The sequence below is a fragment of the Phyllobates terribilis genome, unplaced genomic scaffold, assembly GCF_046119375.1.
Source record: "Phyllobates terribilis strain yellow unplaced genomic scaffold, ASM4611937v1 Scaffold_2__4_contigs__length_985480577, whole genome shotgun sequence".
Taxonomy (NCBI): Eukaryota; Metazoa; Chordata; class Amphibia; order Anura; family Dendrobatidae; genus Phyllobates; species Phyllobates terribilis.
In genome coordinates this window covers 934474883-934497174 of record NW_027362762.1, presented here as the reverse complement: position 1 = coordinate 934497174, position 22292 = coordinate 934474883, and the positions used below count along the sequence as shown (strand labels likewise).

Genomic DNA, 22292 nt, shown 5'->3' with positions numbered 1-22292 from the left:
ACCAATGTACCTCACAATTTTCAGATTTATATTTTTTAAATATTTAGAAAACCATGTATCATTTCCTTCACACTTCCCAAATACTTTGTGTTGGTATATCACGTAAAATCCCAATAAAATACATTTAAATTTGCGGCTGTAACATGGAAAAGTTCAAGTGGTATGAATGCTTTTTCAAGACACTGTATATTATTGGTTTGATACATCGTGTTCTAAAATTAACTGTTCTACAAATTCAAATTCAGAAATGTATGTAAAAAAGTCAAATCTAGTTGCACAGAAAATACCTGTATAGTGAAGCCTGTATCATTTGTACCATTTCTGAGGACTTTGTCTGGGACAGACTGTAATTATTGATGACCTCTTTCACTGTGTGAGGGGGCAAATACTATTTCCTGACAAAGTCAACGCTTATTTTTGACTACGACGTATAGTAAAATTTGGAGCTGTGATTAAAAGTGAAAGCAATTGTACAAGTGTCTGACTGATGATCGGCGTCACAATCATGGAGTCCAGTGAAGTTTAGTCTCACTAACTACTGTCATTGTTGATTTTCAGGAGGACTTATCACTCACCGTAAAGATGTAATATTTTACCTGGTATAAAACCCGCTGTTCTCCTGAATTCGGCGATGTTTTTCTTTTGTTCCTGCGCCTCTCCGTTCCTGAGATATGACCCTTTCTTCTTTGTATATAAATTTAGTTTTTTAAATCCAAGTGGGCGTGGTCATACCCTATTCTCTAGAAGAGTCTTCCCGTGGACCATGCCCAATTGGCTAAATTATATACAGTGAAGAGGGCTCCATATCTCAGGAACGGAGAGGCGCAGGAACAAAATAAAAACAGCACCGGATTCAGGAGAACAGCGGTATTTACACCAGGTAAAAAAAATTACAGAATTATGGCAAGTGACAGATCCCCTTTAAGTGTCTAAATAAATTACACATTTCATGATAAGTATAAAAAAGGACACTTTATTTAGACAGATATTTTCAGTACGCTCTTGAACTCCACCTAGTGGCTACAAGAAGATGAAATTTGATTATTTTACTCTATGGGGAACCAGAAGTTTGGAGTGTGCGCCACTCACTGATCTACTGTCTAATCAATGACTACGTCATCATAATTACACACTATAATGAGAAGGGAAAAAAGTGAAGCCTAGTTCTAAATTATTTAGACTTTTCACAGAAGATTAAAAAAATATATGATACAAAATTCTAAGAAAAAGATGCTTTAGAATAATTTCATAGGGATTAAAAGTATTTACTAGAACAGAAATGGGATACTGAATATAGAATATATGAAAAAAAAATCCTATATTTTTCTCCTTTTCTTTTCTCCTATTTTGTCTCAGTTTACAATTAAAATGGTAAAGAAATATAAAATATCTAAAGAAATCTTTTCTGTGTCCAAGGAGTTTAACCATTTCTTGGCCCCACCTCTTCATTGCCCTGTCTCATATTGTAGCAAGAGCCTTTCCCTCTTTCAAAAAGGAAATTGTTATAAGCCAACACCCCTGGCTAAACCCTCAACTCTGTCAATGAAAATGGTTTTTTATTTTTTTTTATTTTCCAAATAAAATATATTCAATTTTATAAAGATTAATAATAATAACAAAAAAAATAAAGAAAATATTAATAACAAAAAAATAAAGAAAAAAAAAACCAGAAAACTGCATGTAATGGTAAAGATAAAGTTTAATATAAATGTGGGTATATGCATAGTAGTTATTTGCAGTAACATACATCATTAAATAGTTTTTCTTGTGAAATGCACACGACTTCTTTAAATTGCATTAAGTGACAAGATCAAGTCGGAGGCTCAGAAGCAGCTGAATATAAAGGGAGAAGAAAAAAAGTGGAAGAAACATCACATGATGCTAGAAATAAACTAATCAAATAACAGATTCTCTGGAATATTCTACTAATTTATTACATGTCGTGGAAACATGTAAAAATCAAGATTGCGTTCCCATTTAGGAGGCCTGACGGACCCCACTAGTCCATTTTATATAGAGGAGAATGTGCCCATCCTCTTCTTTGTGCCAATGAGAATGAAGAACCAGGAGGACGGCCCATGAGGAACATTAAAAACCTGATTTATACAGCAGGCGATTTTCTGATGGCACATTCTTATTAAGTGTTAATCCTATGCTATGACTACATTATTAAAAGTTTACTTTTTAAAACTTTTATTGCTTTTTTTTTTACTTTTACACCTAAGACCACAGAAGACCACAGTTTCATCTTAAGAAAGTATCAAGATCTACAAAAGAAATAAATCTGATATTTAAATATCTAAAATCCTTCAAGTCAGTCTCTATATGACTCAGATATACTTATTGGCACTTTCACGTTCCAGGCGGCAGGTCACCGAATCTTAGCTTTTATGTTTTGGGTAGTATTAACCTAAAAAAATGTGTTTTCTTTAGAATTTTATCATTTAAGTCTATGTCTATGCAAAGTATTTGGAGCACTCTAACCTATTAAGATGTCCTATGAAATTGTGTGACCTAAAAACTTCATGGTGTTAAAAGGTGAAGTTTTACTTTTGGATACATTCACACTTACAATGTTTTTGCTGCTAATTCACTGCAGATTTTGATGCTGATTTATTGTGGATTTCACTCTAGGCAATTTTTGCCATAGCTGCTCATCTTTTTGTGAAGTCTCACCCTTTACACTCATTCTCAGCCTTTTTATTCCCAATCCACACCTATCCCAGCCCCTTCTTTTGCTTTTTAGAGTGAAATAACCTCCCAGAACAGTCGGTTTCCCAAAAAATTAGAGGTAGGTTCAGTTTAGAGATTTTTAGGATATCTCCCATTATTCCAGGAATTGACAATTCTTCTTGGTATTCCCTTAACTGCTATTGTGAATTTTCAAACAGTAAATCCAGATAGGAAATCTGCAGCGTATCATGTGTGAACATAACCATAGACTGTGTATTGGACATAGTTGCACATTGCCTAGAAGCAGTGATAACATTAATTAAGATAATTCAGATTTGCGTTTCTGTAACTCATCAAATCTCTAGTAAATAAGGTTAATTAAATTTACGGTAAATTTGATTTTGACACTTTTTTGAACCAATACTGCATATGGAATATTTCAAGAAATTGGCAACAAATCTTTTATACATTCATTTGTTTGGCAACTCCGAAATATGCAAATTCAATCTCATGGACGGCCGGACAAGTGTTGATGAATTCATCTCTGGTATACGCATTTTTCAGGTATCTCCAGATTCCGGTCATTTCCGCTGGGATTTCAAAATTCCGGAATTTTTTGCAAACAACCTGAAAAATAATTAAAAAAAAAGAAAAATCCATTATTACATAACTAGTTCTAATGAAATGATTATTCCCCAAAACATAAAGTAACGTAGTCTCAGTTTTCAGTACATAAAGAATTGGTTATATTCTGCCAATACAGCTTATTATTAAATATTGCACTGATTTGCAGTATCACCCCCTAATGATGACTCCAAGAGCTTTCTTCCATTGTCACTGGATCTGTCTCCCAGTAGTTCTAATGCTGTCGGTCGTGTATGCTCAGATGCACCCAATGACTCTATATAATAAAACATCTGACAGCCGAGTTGCAGCAGGGCTCAGCTGCGCTATGCTGAAGATCCCAAGGATAGCAGCTAACATTTTTACCTAATGACCCTGTCTAATTCATGAAAAAAAGATGCACCTAATGACCCTGTCTAATAAAAAATCCCCCAGACCTTCTCACAGCATCTTCTTTGCTTTGACAGCCGACTTGTAGCACAGCTCAGCTCAGCTATGCTGAAGACCCAACGGATACCTGCTAACATTTGCACCTAATGACCCTGTCTAATAAAACATCCCCCAGACACACTCACGGCATCCTCATGGTCCTAACAGCCAGTGTCATGGGTGTGTCTGAAGTGACAGACAGTCATCCTGCAGTTGGTTGTAGGAGATTTCTGCGTTTGGCACCTTCTTAGGTGTCTTACAGACACCTTCTTAGAAGTTGTCTCTCTAGGACCCAGCGGCTACCTTCCTCTAGCTAATTAACATCCTGGCCTGGGTGTATAAATACCTGCAGTTTGCTAGATGGAGGTGCTGACGATACTCACATGATCCCCTGTGAAGGCTTGGAGCAAGTGCATTACTTCTTCCTCTCTGGTGCTATAAGGATGGGTGTCCATCTCTCTGAAGTCGACTAAAAGCTAAGCTAAGCTATCTACCCTTGTCTGTTCCCCCTTGTTGTCTTTAGTTGTCAGTGGGGATCGACTAGCGCTCATCCCCTCCCTTCCCTAGCCAGGGCTAATCGCCAGAGAAAGCCAGCACGAGGTTCGCGTGCATGATTGGTGAAGAACCTGTTATGATCTGCAACAAGAACTAAGGAAAGATAGGGGAAAGCTGTCCCTACAGTAAGACTAAGCTGAATCCCTACAATGTAGCGGGCTGCCTATTGTTAGAACCCTCCTGTTAGTTTTTTTCTATTTTGTGGTCACGTGACCTGCTGCCTATTTATTCCAGCTCCGCCCTTCTGGCTTTGCTGGACTTCAGTGTTACTTTGACTCTTAATCTAGCCAGGTGCTTTGTACCTATCTCTATAGTTTGCTTGGTCCTTGGACCTCTAAGTATTTTTGTCTGTTTGTCTTTTTGCTCCGCTACAACTTCTGCTAGGAGGTGTCCAATTTTGTCCCAGTCCTTAGTACTTTCAGGGACCCCTCCCTTATATCTATAGGTCTGCGTTCTGACTAGTTGAGGACGAAGGCGGGTCTGTTCACAAGGAACAGGTTGCCCGCTGCATCGTAGGGAATCAGCTTAGTCCTATTGTAGGGACAGTTTTCCTATCTTTCCTTAGTTCTTGTAGCAGATCATAACAGTAAGTCCAGCCCAAAATAAAAAAAATAAAAAATCCTAAGGAACGAGATCCGGAGATCAGCATGGTGTCTGTTCAGGAATTGGCTCAACGCCTACAGGGATTGTCTCTTGAGGTGGCCGAGCTCCAGCAACACGTGAGTAGCTGTCCTGGTGCGCATTTTGTTGAACCGAAGGTAGGACTGCCTGATTTTTTTTATGGTAAACAACAAGATTTTTTTTCCTTTAAAAATGCTTGTTTATTATATTTTTGTTTGAGACCCAGGTCCTCTGGGAATGAATCACAGCGTATTGGGTTTATCATGTCACTTTTGCGCAAGGAACCACAGGGATGGGCCTTTTCTCTCCAACCTAATGATCCGTGTTTTAGATCAGTGGAAGATTTTTTTTCTGCTATGGGGTTGTTGTATGACGATCCTGATCGAGTCTCTTCTGCTGAGACACAACTGAGACGTTTAAAGCTGGGGTCAGGGGATGTTGAAAATTATTGTACACACTTCAGAAGGTGGTCTTCTGAAGTGAGATGGAATGATTCGGCGTTAAAATGTTTGTTTCTTGCTGGTCTAAGTGAAAGGGTTAAGGATCTGCTGATTGCTTTCCCTGCACCTGGAAACTTGCAAGAAGCCATGCAATTAGCTATACGGGTGGACAGGAGACTGCGTGCCAGGGTTAATGAGGAGAAAACTCCTGCTATGGCAGCTCCTAGTCATCAGAGGGTCTGCTCGGACGACGGAGAACCGATGGAGATTGGGGCGATGCCACTCCGCTCTCAGGAAAAAGACTGCAGGTTTTCCAAGGGATTGTGTTTTACTGTGGTAAATCTGACCATTTTGTTAAGAAGCTTCTGTAAAACAAAGAAAAAAAAAAGGTCAGTTACGCCCGTATTGCTTGTTTAAATTCTAAGGGAGTATTTCTTTCAGGGAGTACCTCATTACAGGAGGACTTGATTGAATTTCAGGTATTTGTGGATTGTGGTTCTACACTGAATGTCATTGATAAGGGATTTTTGGAAAAACTTAAATTGGAACCTAAACCTTTGTCATCTCCTATTTCTGTGGTTGCTGTGGATAACACTCCTTTGAAATGTGTTACTCACAAGGTTTTTGAATTTCCTCTTAGTATTAATGGTATTCACCAAGAGAATTTGGATTTAGTGGTATTAAATAATTTACCCTCTCCAGTCGTTTTGGGTTTGCCTTGGTTAAAACTGCACAATCCTTTACTGGACTGGTCTACTAATGAGATTAAATCCTGGAGTCCTAAGTGTTATGATAAATGTTGTAACGGTCGCATTGCTGCTGTGGAAAGAGGGGAATTACCTGTACCTATTCAGGATTTTTGGAAGGTTTTTTCAGAGGAGGAGTCGCAAATTCTACCTCCTCACAGGGACTATGATTGCACCATTGAGTTTGTTCCGGGTGCTACTGACGCACCCCTGGGCCTGTGTCGCGCAGCGTTGCGCACGCGGGAGCTTACCCGGAGCCGGATCTGTTGAGGGTTGTAGTCTCGTGGCGGTGACCCGGTCCGTGCCCAGGGAGTCAGACTAAGTGGCGCTGTATTAGTGGTAGATGTTGTACGACTACGCCACCCGTTGAATGCAGCGAAGGAGCTGCCGCTGCAGGGCAGACCGCTGAGGCCGGTGGTAGGATTGTGCAGCGTGATAGTATCACCCCCAACGGGAGGGGTATGGCCTCAGGGCAGCCGACGTGGATGATGGGGGTAGCAGGAACCACTCGGAGACGGTACGGTGTAGTTCAGGGTCTTTACTGGTGACAAAGATAGACCCTCCTGGAGTACTGGCTAGCGATTGGGGCCTGGTCAGTCCTTGAGCAGATGGGATCTCCCCTGGCCAGGCGGAGTTGTAGGCCTCCCAAACTAACTGTACTCTTCTGGCTACCTTGCTAGAGGCGGGTATAAGTAGCCCACGTCCCTGAGTGTACAGTGTGGTGCTCACCCGTATGGCCGGTGACTCGGGGCCTTCTAGTAGCTTCCGCTCCACGACGGCGGTGCTGGTCCCACGCGTGTGACCGTGCCTTCGGGTTTCTTGGCCAGAGGACCTGAAATCCCCTGCCGGTCGGTTTCTGCTGCTGGATAGGAGTTAGTCCCCACAGCCTCGGACTCCGGGTCCGGTGATAGCTTCTCAGTCAGGGCGAGCTCTGCAGCTGCCAGCCCCTGACTCTTTGTAGTACTGCTCCCACAGAGCTCCTGTTGTTTCTTCCTATGCTGCTTCTCTTCTCTGTCTCTACTTCTTCTCTACTCACTAACCCTGCCTCAGCCCTAGGTTTATATAGGGGAAGTTCTTCCCCTCCCAGGACTGGGCAGGAGGTGTGGCATGCACAGGATCCCTGACCAAGAGACCTCCCACCTGCTCTCAGACATAACATTGCCGTTACTGTGGAAACCAGACCCCTGGGGTGCCACACTACTCTTCCCAAGAGTCGCTTATTTAATCTTACTATCCCTGAGAGAAAGGCCTTGGAGGAGTACATACAGACGAGCTTGGCTGCTGGTCACATTAGACTTTCTAAGTCACCTGTGGCTGTTGGATTTTTTTTTGTAAAAAAAAAAAGACGGCGATTTACGTCCATGTCTGGACTTTCGAGAAATTAATAAAATTACCGTACACAATTCCTACCCATTGCCGTTAATTCCTGACTTGTTTAACCAGTTAGTGGGGGCCAAGTGGTTCTCTAAAATTGATCTCCAAGGGGCATACAATTTGTTGCGAATGAAGGAGGGTGATGAATGGAAGACTGCTTTTAACACTCCGGTAGGTCATTTTGAGAATCTGGTTATGCCTTTTGGTCTTACCAATGCACCAGCGTTTTTTCAGAACCTTATTAATGACATCCTGAGACCTCTGATTGGTAAGAATGTGGTTGTGTATTTGGATGACATTTTGATTTATTCGCCAGATCGCCATTGTCAGAGTGTACATGAGGTATTGCAGTTATTAAGTGACAATTCACTTTTTGCTAAGCTGGAGAAATGCGAGTTCGCTGTGCAGAGAATTAGTTTTTTGGGCTACATTATCCCCAGCGAGGGCTTTGAGATGGACCCGGTGAAGGTTCAGGCTGTGCAGGAATGGCCTAGGCCTATTGGTGTAAAATCGATACAGAGATTTTTGGGTTTTGCCAATTATTACAGGAAATTCATTAAGAATTTTTCTATAATTGTTAAGCTGCTGACCGATTTCACCAGGAAAGGTGCGAATACGGTCCAGTGGACTACTGAGGCCATTGAAGTTTTTGTGTATCTCAAGGAGAGCTTCAGTTCTGCCCCCATCCTTATGCAGCCTGATGAGACCAAGCCTTTTTTGGTCGAGGTTGATGCTTCTTCGGTGGGGGTCGGTGCGGTTTTGTCTCAGGAGAACAAGGATGGGGTTCATCCCTGTGCTTTTTTTTAGAAAAAATTTTCTGAAACCGAACTTAATTACGATGTTGGTAATCGGGAATTGCTGGCTATCAAACTCGCATTTGAACATTGGCGTCATTTCTTGGAAGGTGCTAAATTTCCCATTCAGGTTTTCACTGATCATAAGAATCTGATCTATCTAGATGCTGCCAAGCGCTTGAATGCCCGTCAGGCTAGGTGGGCACTTTTTTTTTCTCGGTTTAATTTTTCTATTACTTACATCCCTGGTACCAAGAATGTTAAAGCCGATGCTTTATCTCGCAGTTTTTCTCCCATGGTTGGTACCGAGGAGGAGGAGAGCATTTTACAGGAAGGAGTTGTGGTAGCAGCATTGGACTCCGTTTTGGAAGATGGGATTCTGAAAGCCCAGGAGGATGCCCCATCTAACACTCCCCATGGGAGGTTGTTTGTGCCTAGAACCTTTAGGAAAGATTTGTTTGTGGAATATCATGAGTCTCGGTTGGCAGGTCATCCAGGAATTTCTGAGACTAAGAGACTTATAAGTCGCAGTTTTTGGTGGCCTGGGTGGCAGAAGGAAGTCATCAAGTGGGTGCGTCAATGTACGGTGTGTGCTAGGTCAGAGGCTTCACATACCCCTGCTGCGGGGTTGCTTTGCCCTCTGGAGGTTCCTAGTGCACCTTGGACGCATCTTGCAATGGATTTTATTACCTTCCTGTGTCCGAGGGTTTCACTGTCATCTAGGTGATCGTGGACCATTTTAGCAAGATGTGTCACTTGGTTCCATTCATTAAGTTGCCCTCCGCCAAGACACTCACTAAGGCGTTTGTTAAGGAGATTGTCAAGCTCCATGGCTTTCCCACGGATATTGTTTCTGATAGAGGACCTCAGTTTGTGGCTCGCTTTTGGTGTGCTTTTTGTGACAGGTTGGGAGTCCATTTGTCATTTTCGTCTGGTTATCATCCTGAGTCTAATGGACAGACTGAAAGAAAGAACCAGGATGTTGAACAGTTTTTGCGTTGTTTTGTGACGGCCAATCAAGAGGTGTGGTCTGAGTTTCTGCCTCTCGCAGAATTTGCTCTTAACAATCATACATCCTCCTCAGCTGGGTGTTCTCCTTTTTTTTGTTGTACTGGGAGACATCCGTCTTTTGGTTCGTTCTCCAAATTAGGGTCGGCGGTGCCGGAGGAGGAGAATTTTTCCGGTGATTTGGAGAGAGTTTGGACTAATGTACATTGCAACCTTCAAGAGGCAAACAAGAAGTCCAAGAAGTATTTTGACAGGTTTGGTTGTCCTTGAAGAACCTGCGGTTGAGGATTCCCTCTAAAAAACTGGGTCCTAAATTTGTGGGTCCATTTAAAGTACTTCAGGTTGTTAACCCATCTGCTGTTATTGTTGGATGTCCCTACTTCCTGGAAGATTAATCCTGTGTTTCATGTTTCCTTGTTGAAAAAGGCTGACGTATCTAATAGGGACGCCACTGTCACAGTTCCTCCTGTGGTGGAAGACGGCGAATATGAAATTTCACGTATCTTGTCTCCTGGAAGGGTTTCAGTCCCGAAGACAACTCCTGGGTAAGGACGGATGATGTCTGTGCTCCTAGGCTTGTTAAAGCTTTCCACAGGAGGTTTCCGGATAGGCCTGGGTCTAGAGGATCCTCATAGAAGAGGGGGTACTGTTAGAACCCTCCTGTTAGTTTTTTCTATCTTGTGTTTTGCGGTCACGTGACCATCTGCCTATATATTCCAGCTCCGCCCTTATGGCTTTGCTGGACTTCAGTGTTGTTTGACTGTTTTGCTAGCCTGGTGCTTCGGTGCCTATCTCTGTCAGTTAGCTTGGTCCTCTGGGACCTCTAGTACTTTTTGTCAGTTTGTCTTTTGTGTTCTACAACAATTTCTGTTTAGGAGGTGTCCCATTTTTGTCCCAGTCCTTAGTTCTTTTAGGGACCCGTCCCTTATTTCTATATTAACATTCTTAGTACCGGGGATATAGGTGACAGAAAAATGAAACCGGGAAAAAAAAAGTGCCCACCTAGCTTGACGGGCATTCAAACGCTTGGCAGCATCCAGATAGATCAAATTCTTATGATCTGTGAAAACCTGAATATGAAATCTAGCGCCTTCCAAAAAATGACGCCAATGTTCAAACGCAAGTTTAATAGCCAGCAACTCCCGATTTCCAATATCATAATTCAGTTTGGTTTCCGAAAATTTACTCGAAAAGAAGGCACAAGGATATACTCCACCCTTGTTCTCCTGAGACAAAACTGCTCCGACCCCCACCGATGAAGCATCGACCTCGACCAAAAAAGGCTTGGTCTCATCAGGCTGCATAAGGATAGGGGCAGAACTGAACCTCTCTTTGAGATACTCAAATGCTTCAATGGCCTCAGTAGTCCACTGGGCCGTATTCGCACCTTTCTTGGTGAGATCGGTTAGAGGTTTAATAATTACAGAAAAATTCTTAATGAATTTCCTGTAATAATTGGCAAAACCCCAAAATCTCTGTATAGATTTCAAACCAATAGGCCTAGGCCATTCCGGCACAGCCTGAACCTTCACAGGGTCCATCTCAAAGCCCTCGCTGGAGACAATGTAGCCCAAAAAACTAATTCTCTGCACAGCGAACTCACATTTCTCCAGCTTAGCAAAGAGTGAATTATCACTCAATAACTGCAAAACTTCACGTACACTCTGCCAATGGGACTCCAGATCTGGCGAATAAATCAAAATGTCATCCAAATACACATTCTTACCAATCAGAGGTCTCAGGATGTCATTAATAAGGTTCTGAAAAAATGCAGGTGCATTGGTAAGACCAAAAGGCATCACCAGACTCTCAAAATGACCTACCGGAGTGTTAAAAGCAGTTTTCCATTCATCACCATCCTTCACTCGTAACAAATTGTATGCCCCAAGGAGATCAATTTTGGAGAACCACATGGCTCCCAATAACTGGTTAAACAAGTCAGAAATTAACGGCAATGTGTAGGAATTGCATACGGTAATCGTATTAATTTCACGAAAATCCAGACATGGACGTAAACCCCCGTTCTTTTTTTTAACAAAGAAGAATCCAACTGCCACAGGCGACTTAGAAGGTCTAATGTGACCAGCAGCCAGGCTAGTCTCTATGTACTCCTCCAAAGCCTTTCTTTCAGGGATAGTCAGATTAAACAAGCGACTTTTGGGAAGAGTAGCACCCGGAACAAACTCAATGGAGCAATCATAATCCCTATGAGGATATAAAACTTGCGACTCCTCCTCCGAAAAAAACCTCCAAAAATCTTGAATAGGTACAGGTAATTCCCCTTTTTCCACAGCCGCAATGCGACCATTACAACATTTATCATAGCACTTCGGACTCCAAGACTTAATTACATTAGTAGACCAGTCCAATAAAAGATTGTGCAGTTTTAACCAAGGCAATCCTAGAAAAACTGGAGAGGGCAAATTATCCAAAACAACCAAGTCCAAAATTTCTTGGTGAACTCCATTGATAGTGAGGGAAAATGCAGCAGTCTTGTGAGTAATATGACAAGCCCAGGGGAATGGGGATGACTCGGGTACCCGGGCCTTTAGCCTGGCCTTGGGGATGTCGCGGTGGTCGGCTCCCGGGCCCGTACCCTGGGGTCACTCTTTAAAAAGGGGCTAATACATTTCTTAGTTTTATGAAAGTTCGTGACGCCACCTGTGGCTTCTGGTGAGAATCACTAGCGCTGCGCAGTCCACTGAGGCCGATGATAAGGCAGCTCGATGGTATAGCTCCCCACAAGTGGAGCTGGGCCTCAGGGCAGCGTACGGAAAGGGGAATGCAGGACAGGTGAGACCCAGCCGGGTCAGAGCAAGAACAGGGACAGACACGATAGTCACTTCAGTACCTTTTACTGATGGAAATTCAGGCACGTCCCAGAGCACTGTAGGGTGAAGGGTGCATGTCAGGATCCTCCCCAATGAGCGGGTGTAGGGCCTCCTGTTACTTGCCTCTGCGTAGTAAGTTTCTGACCTGCCTGGAGCTAGGCCTAACTTTGTCTCTGTCCTGCGCTGGCTGACCTTGTGGTAGGGCCTTTTCTTGGAATACACGCTCCTCAGCTTGCAGGGCCTATGTGTTTCCCGTCTCTGTTACGTATCAGCACTTTAGCGATCCTAGGACTTGTAGTTCTCCAGGGATTCCGGTTATGCCTTACTGGGTCATAGAGATCCCAGTAAGCTTCGGACCCGGTGTCCGGTAAATGCTTCGGGGTGAGCTGGTTAAGCTCCTCTGCCCCCTATGTACTAACTCTCCACTCGCCTTCGGTCTACTCGGGCCCTCACTAGGCTATACATACTAACCGCAGCTTGCCGCGCTTCACCGATCTTATGGCGCCGGCACACCTTAAGCTCCCTATTCCGAGCTTCAACTGAGTCTAGACTGGGCTTACCTCTGCAGACAGATTTCTGCAGGAACCGAACTGAGAACTCTGTCCCTCTCTGACTGTGAGCAGGGACACTGTTCTGGCTAGACTGAGCTTGACTCTGTATTCAGGTTTGTACTTGCTGAACTCTCCAGAGGAACTGAACTGCCTGGCTCCACCTTCCCTATTTATATCCCTAACGGGCTCCCTCTGCTGGTCTGAGGTGGAAGGTGGAGATGTGTGAATGTTTATGGGGGCCTCTTGTGGAGGAATCCATCAATGCACTCTTCCAGGATCTGTGATACCAAGCGCAGCTGGGCGTCACAAATACATTTCAAAGGAGTGTTATCAATTGCAACCACAGAAATAGGTGATGACAAAGGTTTGGATTTCAATTTAAGGTTTTCCAAAAACCCTTTATCAATCACATTAAGTGTTGAACCACAATCCACAAATACCTGAAATTAAATCAAATCTCCCTGCAGAGTAGTACTCCCAGAAAGAAACACTCCTGCAGAGCATAAACAAGCTATACGGGCGTAACTGACCTTTTTTTTCTTTACTTAAACGACGCTCACAATACTTAATCAAATGGTCAGCTTTACCACAATAAAGACATAAACCCTCGGCGAATCTCTGGTCTTTTTCCTGAGAGCGGAGTGACATTGCCCCCACCTCCATTGTTTCTCCACTGTCAGAGCAGATTTTCTGGGAACTAGGACCTGACGTTACAAGAGTCTTTACATCATTCACCCTGGACCTCAGTCTCCTGTCCACACAAACAGCTAACTACATAGCTGCATGCAGAGTCTCAGGTGCAGGGAATGCAATTAGCAAATACTTAACCCTTTCACTCAGACCAGCAAGAAATAAACATCTCAGCGCAGAATCATTCCATTTAACTTCTGAGGCCCATCTTCTGAAGTGTGTGCAATAATTTTCAACACTGATTCAAACGTCTAAGTTCTGATTGAGTAGATGAGATTCGAACAGGATCGTCATATAATAGTGTGGCGCCCCTGAGGGTTCAGTCACCACAGGGGTACTGCACCTCAGACCGAGGTGTGGTATCTCCTCTCCGAGGTAAGGGTGGAGCACCTCTCAGGACTCAGCCATCCATTCAACACTACACCACTCCTGTCCTGAGGGGGGCTTTAATGCACCATAGTGCTGCCCCAGCCAGGATAGAGGAGATGGGGGGAACCAAAAGATAGGGGGAACCATGTAGTGGGTGAGGGTGGAGGATGCACTTTAGGTTACACTCATTCAATCATATTTAATCAACGGCCATCTTAGGTTCAAGGTCCTTTGATTGTGGTCTTCATCACTGAATGTGGCTTTCCGGTGGAACCAGCAGCTGATTGAAGATACACGGTCCTCGTTCTCTGGCCTTGAGGCGAGGAGCAGGCTAGAGTTAACGGCTGTCTCTACCCGGTCAAGGTCCCTACCTAAGAAGGCCTGGAGGGGAGCAGAGGAGACAAGCTCCACAGGCAAAAGGATCCCAGGGGGATGCAGATGGAGCGGCATGCGCCACCTGTCCTCACTATTCTGGCCTAGTCAGAGGGACTCCTGCTGCAAAAGGGGTACCGGCCCCCGATATCTGGCTTTGCTACTTCATGTCCTAGTCAGAAAAGCCCGGAGGCTTAGAGGATCCCACCGGATAACGGACGGAGCGGAGTCGCCACCTGTACCCTTGTTCTGTGTATAGCCAGAGGGAGACCCAGCCTTGTAACACGCACCACATAAGGACAGGAGAGGACCTAGTGGGAAAGTCTAGGAACACTCTGGTGCAGGGGGTCCTGATTGATGGACCCGAACTACCCGGAGTGTGCTGAACCTAACAACGTGAGTAAAGCTTGGAAGACTGCATCCATTGCCTCCGGTCCCTTATTTTAGCGCAACACCACACCGCACCACCCACTACGACCCCCCCTGATCCGTCTTCTCTGCCCTGAGGCCCTGCTTCGCCTGTGGGGAGTAGTACCATCTTCTGCTGCCACGACATCCCGCCTCAGAGGATTGCCGCAGCGCTGGTGGCGAATCACCAGGCACCACAGGTGGCGTAGTCATTACATCCACTCGATTACCACCGTTCCTCCTGGCCCTTATTTTTTTACTGAGACGACCCTGGACACGGGCCAGGCCTAGGCCACGACTGCATCCACCGTACACCAGGAGGCTCAGTTCCGAGTACCCCCATCTCTCAGGGTAGGGCCAGCGAGCGGGAGCGAGGCGTCACAATAGCCCCATAGCAGAAAAAAATTCAACAGAACTTAAACACGGATCATTAGGCTGGAGAGAAAAGGCCCAACCCTGTGGTTCTTTGCGCAAAAGTGACATAATAAAACCAATGCGCTGTGATTCATTCCCAGAGGATCTTGGTCTCAAAAGAAAATATAACAAACAAGCATTTTTAAAGGAAAAAAAATCTTGCTGTTTACCATAAAAAACATCAGGCAGTTCTACCTTGGGTTCGACAAAATGCGCTCCGGGACAGCTACTCACGTGTTGCTGAAGCTCGGCCACCTCCAGAGACAATACCTGCAGGCGATGAGCCAAATCCTGGATGGAAACCATACTGATGCCCGAATTTCTTTCCTTTTAGTTTTTTTTTTTGGCTGGACTTACTGTTATGATCTGCAACAAGAACTAAGGAAAGATAGGGGAAAGCTGTCTCTACAGTAAGACTAAGCTGAATCCCTACGATGTAGCGGGCTGCCTGTTCCTTGCGAACAGACCCGCCTTAGTCCTCGGCTAGTCTGAACGAAGACCTATAGAAATAAGGAAGGGGTCCCTGAAAGAACTAAGGACTGGGACAATAATGGGACACCTCCTAAACAGAAATTGTTGTAGAACACAAAAGACAAACTGACAAAAAGTACTAGAGGTCCCAGAGGACCAAGCAAACTGACAGAGATAGGCACCGAAGCACCAGGCTAGCAAAACAGTCAAGCAACACTGAAGTCCAGCAAAGCCATAAGGGCGGAGCTGGAATATATAGGCAGATGGTCACGTGACCGCAAAACACAAGCTAGAAAAAACTAACAGGAGGGTTCTAACAGAACCAATATAGGGACGTTAGTGGAGACAGAGTGATATTAGATCAGCCTAGGAGGTCTCCACTCCCCCCCTTTCCCTAGAGTCTGGGCTTCCATACCCTCTTCCTGTGATTCCTGATTTGTTCAGCCAGGTTGTAGGAGCTAAGGTATTTTCCAAGTTGGATTTAAGGGGAGCCTACAATCTGATTAGAATCAGAGAAAGGAACGAATGGAAAACAGCGTTCAATACCCCTGAAGGGCATTTCGAGAGTCTGGTTATGCCTTTCGGTTTGACCAATGCACCTGCGGTATTCCAGCATTTCATAAATTATATTTTCCATCATTTGGTGAGGAGGTTTGTGGTGGTCTACCTGGACGATATTTTGGTTTACTCAACTGATTTGGAGACACATCGGGGACATGTTAAACAGGTGCTCCAGAAATTAAGGGATAACAAACTATATGCCAAACTGGAAAAAATGTGTTTTTGCCGTTCAGGAGGTGCAGTTTTTGGGGTACTTGTTGTCATCTTCGGGTTTTCGGGTGAATCCAGAGATGATCCGTGCAGTCCTTGATTGGGACCGTCCTGAGAACTTGAAGGCTCTACAACGTTTTCTGGGGTTTACTAATTTTTACCGGAAATGACATGACTAAGAAGGGGTCTGATTTTTCCAAATGGTCGGAGGCCTCCATCCAGGCTTTTTCATCCTTAAAGAATTATTTTGCCACTGCACCTATAGTCAGTCAACCTGATGTTTCCCAACCCTTTATTGTGGAGGTTAATGAGTCGGATGTCGGGGTTGGGGCTGTGTTGTCTCAGGGTTCATCCCCTGGTAAATGGCGTCCATGCACCTTCTTTTCTAAAAAATTGTCTTCGGCTGAGAGAAATTATGACGTGGGTAGTAGGGAACTTTTGGCAATCAAATTGGCGTTTGAAGAATGGCGACATTGGTTGGAGGGGGCTGTCCATCCTATTACTGTTATTACTGACAATAAGAATCTGTCATTTATCCAGTCAGCTAAACTTTTCAACCCTAGGCAAGCCAGATGATCCTTGTTTTTCACTAGGTTCAATTTTGTTGTCACTTTTTGTCCAGGGGTCAAAAATGTCAAGGCTGATGCTTTGTCCCGGACCTTCCCTGGTGGTGGTGACCATGGGAACCTTGTCCCTATATTACAGAAGAAGGTAGTCATTTCGGCGTTTTATCCTGAAGTGGAGGGTGAGGTGTTGGAGGCTCAGGGGGGCACCCCTACCTCCTGCCCTCCAGGAAGGTTACCATCCAATCTGTGCCGTAAGGTTATTGAAGAACAGCATAAACTCTGTGCTTCCTGGTGATCCAGATGGTAAGGCAACCGTGGACCTCCTCTCTCGTCGTTTTTGGTGGCTGGGGTTGCATCGGGGTGTGATTGAACACGTATCTGTTTGTAGTATTTGTGCGCGTTCTAAGGTTTTGCATACCCATCCGTCTGGTACTCTTCTTCCGCTATCTATCCCTTGTCCATGGATTTTTTTACTGACCCACCGGTTTCTGCAGGCAAAACGGTGGTTTTGGTGGTTGTAGATAGGTTCAGTAAAATGGTTCACTTTGTCGCATTACCTGCACTTCCAAATGCCAAGACACTTGCTCAGGTGTTCATAAATGAGATCGTGAAGCTTCACGGGGTTCCCTCCGATGTGGTGTCAGATCGAGGGACCCAGTTTGTTTCCAAGTTCTGGAAGGCATTCTGTTCTCGACTGGGGGTGCAGCTGTCCTTTTCCTCTGCCTTCCACCCTCAGTCGAATGGACAGACCGAGTGTGTCAATCATAATTTGGAGATCTACCTCAGGTGTTTCGTCTCCGAAAATCAGGAGGATTGGGCATCCTACTTACCGCTGGCAGAATTTGCCATTAATAATCATCATCAAGAATTTACTGGCAGGTCACCGTTCTTCGGTGCATACGGTTATCACTCACAGTTTGGTACCTTTAGTGGGGGAGGAGCTTCAGGAGTTCCTGAGGAGGAACGGTTTGCTTCGTTGCTCTCCTTAGTATGGCAGGGTGTGCTGAGTAATTTAAAGATAATGGGAGACAGGTATAAACGTATGAATGACAGAAAAAGCTTGCCAGGTTCAGACCTAAATGTGAATGACTTTGTGTGGTTGTCTACCAGGAATATAAGATTGAAAGTTCCTTCTTGGAAGCTGGGACCTAGGCTTATTGGTCCCTATAAAATAACCGCCGTCGTTAACCCAGCAGCGTTTCGTCTTGAACTTCCTCAGGCTCTTAAGGTCCACAATGTGTTCCATAGGTCCTTACTCAAGAAGTATGTGGAACTTCTTGAGCCCTTACCTCTACCACCGCCCCCAGTAATGGTTGATGGTAATCTGGAATTCCAGATTTCGAGGATTGTAGATTCTCGTCTTCAACGTCGTTCTCTGCAATATTTGGTGCACTGGAAGGGCTATGGTCCAGAGGAGATGATTGGGGTTTCAGCATCAGAGGTGAATGCTCCCAGGTTGGTTGGTTCATTCCATACCTCTTATCCTGAGAAGCCCGGTCCTGAGTGCCCTGGGTGTATAAATACCTGCTGTTTGCTAGAGGGAGGTGCCGGCAATACTCACATGATCCCCTGTGAAGGCTTGGAGCAAGTGCATTACTTCTTCCTCTCTGGTTCAATGAGGACGGGTGTTCATCTCTCTGAAGTCGACTAAAAGTTAAGGTATCTCCCCTTGTCTGTTCCCTCTTGTTGTCTTTAGGTGTGGGGATCGACTAGCGCTCATCCCCTCCCTTCCCTAGCCAGGGCCAATCGCCAGGGAAAGCCAGGGTGAGGTTCATGTGCAGCGATTGGTGAAGAACCAATATAGGAATGTTAGTGGAGACAAGGTGATATTAGATCAGCCTAGGAGGTCTCCACTCCCCCCTTTCCCTAGAGTCTGGGCTCCCTTTCCCTCTTCCCTTTGTGTTGCACTAGTCTTTCCCACACTTTGCGTGACAGCCAGATTGTAGCACAGCTCAGCTATACTATGCTATAGATCGCACTGATATAAGCTAACATTTGCACCTAATGGCTCTAATTCCTGAAAAACAGATGCACCTAATGACCCTATCTAATAAAAAAAATCCCTCAGACTTTCTCAAAGCATCTTCATTGCTCTTACAGCTGGGTTGTAGCAAAGCTCAGCTGTGATATGCTGAAGACCCCACGGATACCAGCTAACATTTGCACATAATGACCTTGTCTAACTCATGAAAAATAGATGCACTTATGACATAATTCCCATTGCCTTATTGCAGCATCCTCATTGCTCTCACAGCCGGTTTGTATCACAACTCAGCTATTCTATGCTCAGCTTTCCCATGCATACAATGAATGTTGGTCAAATAGTTGGTCACAGTCACTACATTCAAAACCATAAATGATCTCCTCAGCCAGAGAAAAAATATTGCTCATGTTGAGATCTATATATCTCTATAAAGGAGGAACATAGGAGAGCAAAGGATGGGGACCTGCAGCACTGAGAAGAAGCAGGGTGCAGCTGGGAAATATAGCTTTAGCAGATCAGAATAGGACCGCTCATTCCGTTCAGTGAAGCTGGATGCACAAAGAGGCAGAAGAAGATGATAAAAGACACAAAGGTACAAGAAAGAATCTTTATGTTGGGTTTCTACTGTATATTAACAATAGTAATGGGAATTATTGGAGTCAGTTTTGCTTGAAGCCGTTTCGCCAATATTCTCAATGAAACGTACAATGTTTGATAACATTGGCACATCTTTAAAAATTCGAGAATTTTTATACCACAACGGTAGTGGAGTGAGAATTGTGACAATTCGAAAAATTGCAATTTAAACATCATTGAAAGCACGTGAACGTTTGGCTGAGTGGGGGATTCGGGAGAGATAGCTGTCAGCCGAACATTCATCTCATTCCAATAGATGTCGGCCAAATATTGGTGTAATGTGTAGAGCACAGCTTGTATAAGGCATAAATCATCACAAGCTGATAAATGACCGTGTCAACGAGAAAAGAGCGATCGTCAGTAACGGACACTCAGAGCTCAGCTGCTATCACGTGTGTTATCTGTATCAAACCTTTATTATGTGGAGTTTTGGTAACAGGTTACAATCTGCGAGGGTCAGTTCATTCCCGTCCAAAAATTTCCTGTCGGAGACAGTGATCTCCTGTGTCGAATTGGCATCAATCTCGTCAGGCAGCGGTGAATTCAGAAAGTCATTCAGCTTCTTTAAGGATCTCAACAGATTTTTTTCTAAATCTGAAAAACAGAAGAAAATACAGAATTACTGACATAAATATATATATAAATGTTACTTCTTATAAGAAATAACCAGTCATTAGATTAGCATTTACTGTGTACAGATCAGTAATCCTGTACTGATCCTGAGTTACATCCTGTATTATACTCCAGAGCTGCACTCACTATTCTGCTGGTGGAATCACTGTGTACATACATTACATTACTGACCCTGTACTGATCCTGAGTTACATCCTGTATTATTCTCCTGAGCTGCACTCACTATTCTGCTGGTGGAGTCACTGTGTACATACATTACATTACTGATCCTGTACTCATCCTGAGTTACATCCGGTATTATACTCCAGAGCTGCACTCACTATTCTGCTGGTGCAGTCACTGTGTACATACATTACATTACTGATCCTGAGTTACATCCTGTATTATACTCCAGAGCTGCACTCACTATTCTGCTGGTCGAATCACTGTGTACATACATTACTGACCCTGTACTGATGCTGAGTTACATCCTGTATTATACTCCAGAGCTGCACTCACTATTCTGCTGGTGGAATCACTGTGTACATACATTACTGACCCTGTACTGATCCTGAGTTTTATCCTGTATTATACTCCAGAGCTGCACTCACTATTCTGCTGGTGCAGTCACTGTGTACATACATTACATTACTGATCCTGTACTGATCCTGAGTTATATCCTGTATTATACTCCAGAGCTGCACTCACTATTCTGCTGGTGGAGTCACTGTGTACATACATTACTGACCCTGTACTGATCCTGAATTACATCCTGTATTATACTCCAGAGCAGCACTCACTATTCTGCTGGTGCAGTCACTGTGTACATACATTACATTACTGATCCTGTACTGATTCGGAGTTACATCCTGTATTATACTCCAGAGCTGCACTCACTATTCTGCTGGTGGAATCCCTTTGAACATGCATTACTGACCCTGTACTGATCCTGAGTTACATCCTGTATTATACTCCTGAGCTGCACTCACTATTCTGCTTGTGCAGTCACTGTGTACATACATTACATTACTGATCCTGTACTGATCCTGAGTTATATCCTGTATTATACTCCAGAGCTGCACTCACTATTCTGCTGGTGGAATCACTGTGAATATGCATTACTGATCCTGTATTGATCTGGAGTTACATCCTGTATTATACTCCAGAGCTGCACTCACTATTCTGCTGGTGGAATCACTGTGTACATACATTACTGACCCTGTACTGATCCTGAGTTACATCCTGTATTATACTCCTGAGGTGCACTCATTATTCTGCTGGTGCAGTCGCTGTGTACATACATTACATTACTGATCCTGTACTGATCCTGAGTTACATCCTGTATTATACTCCAGAGCTGCACTCACTATTCTGCTGGTGGAGTCACTGTGTACATACATTACATTACTGATCCTGAGTTACATCCTGTATTATACTCCAGAGCTGCACTCACTATTCTGCTGGTGCAGTCACTGTGTACATACATTACATTACTGATCCTGTACTGATCCGAAGTTACATCCTGTATTATACTCCTGAGCTGCACTCACTATTCTGCTGGTGGAATCACTGTGAACATGCATTACTGACCCTGTACTGATCCTGAGTTACATCCTGTATTATACTCCTGAGCTGCACTCACTATTCTGCTGGTGCAGTCACTGTGTACATACATTACATTACTGATCCTATACTGATCCTGAGTTATATCCTGTATTATACTCCAGAGCTGCACTCACTATTCAACTGGTGGAGTCACTGTGTGCATACATTACATTACTGATCCTGAGTTACATCCTGTATTATACTCCAGAGCTGCACTCACTATTCTGATGGTCGAATCACTGTGTACATACATTACTGACCCTGTACTGATCCTGAGTTACATCCTGTATTATACTCCAGAGCTGCACTCACTATTCTGCTGGTGCAGTCACTGTGTACATACATTACTGATCCTGTACTGATCCGGAGTTACATCCTGTATTATACTCCAGAGCTGCATTCACTATTCTGCTGGTGGAATCACTGTGAACATGCATTACTGACCCTGTACTGATCCTGAGTTACATCCTGTATTATACTCCAGAGCTGCACTCACTATTCTGCTGGTGGAATCACTGTGTACATACATTACTGACCCTGTACTGATCCTGAGTTACATCCTGTATTATACTCCTGAGCTGCACTCACTATTCTGCTGGTGCAGTCACTGTGTACATACATTACATTACTGATCCTGTACTGATCCTTAGTTGCATCCTGTATTATACTCCAGAGCTGCACTCACTATTCTGCTAGTGCAGTCACTGTGTACATACATTACATTACTGATCCTGAGTTACCTCCTGTA

The 22292-nt window shown here is 44.1% G+C and overlaps 1 protein-coding gene across 2 annotated transcripts in view; it reads right to left on the bottom strand.

Annotated features, from left to right (window-relative positions):
* Window positions 1–1681: 1681 nt before the first annotated feature.
* Window positions 1682–22292, bottom strand: part of CLIC6 (chloride intracellular channel 6) — an 83442-nt gene continuing 62831 nt past the window's right edge. For both annotated transcript variants that reach the window (XM_073668374.1, XM_073668375.1), the window contains exons 5-6: window positions 19740–19921; window positions 1682–3300 (exon numbers count right to left, since the gene is read on the bottom strand). In XM_073668374.1, the coding sequence (XP_073524475.1) occupies window positions 3136–3300; window positions 19740–19921 (347 nt within the window). In that variant the 3' untranslated portion in view covers window positions 1682–3135. The remainder of the gene's footprint in view (window positions 3301–19739; window positions 19922–22292) is intronic.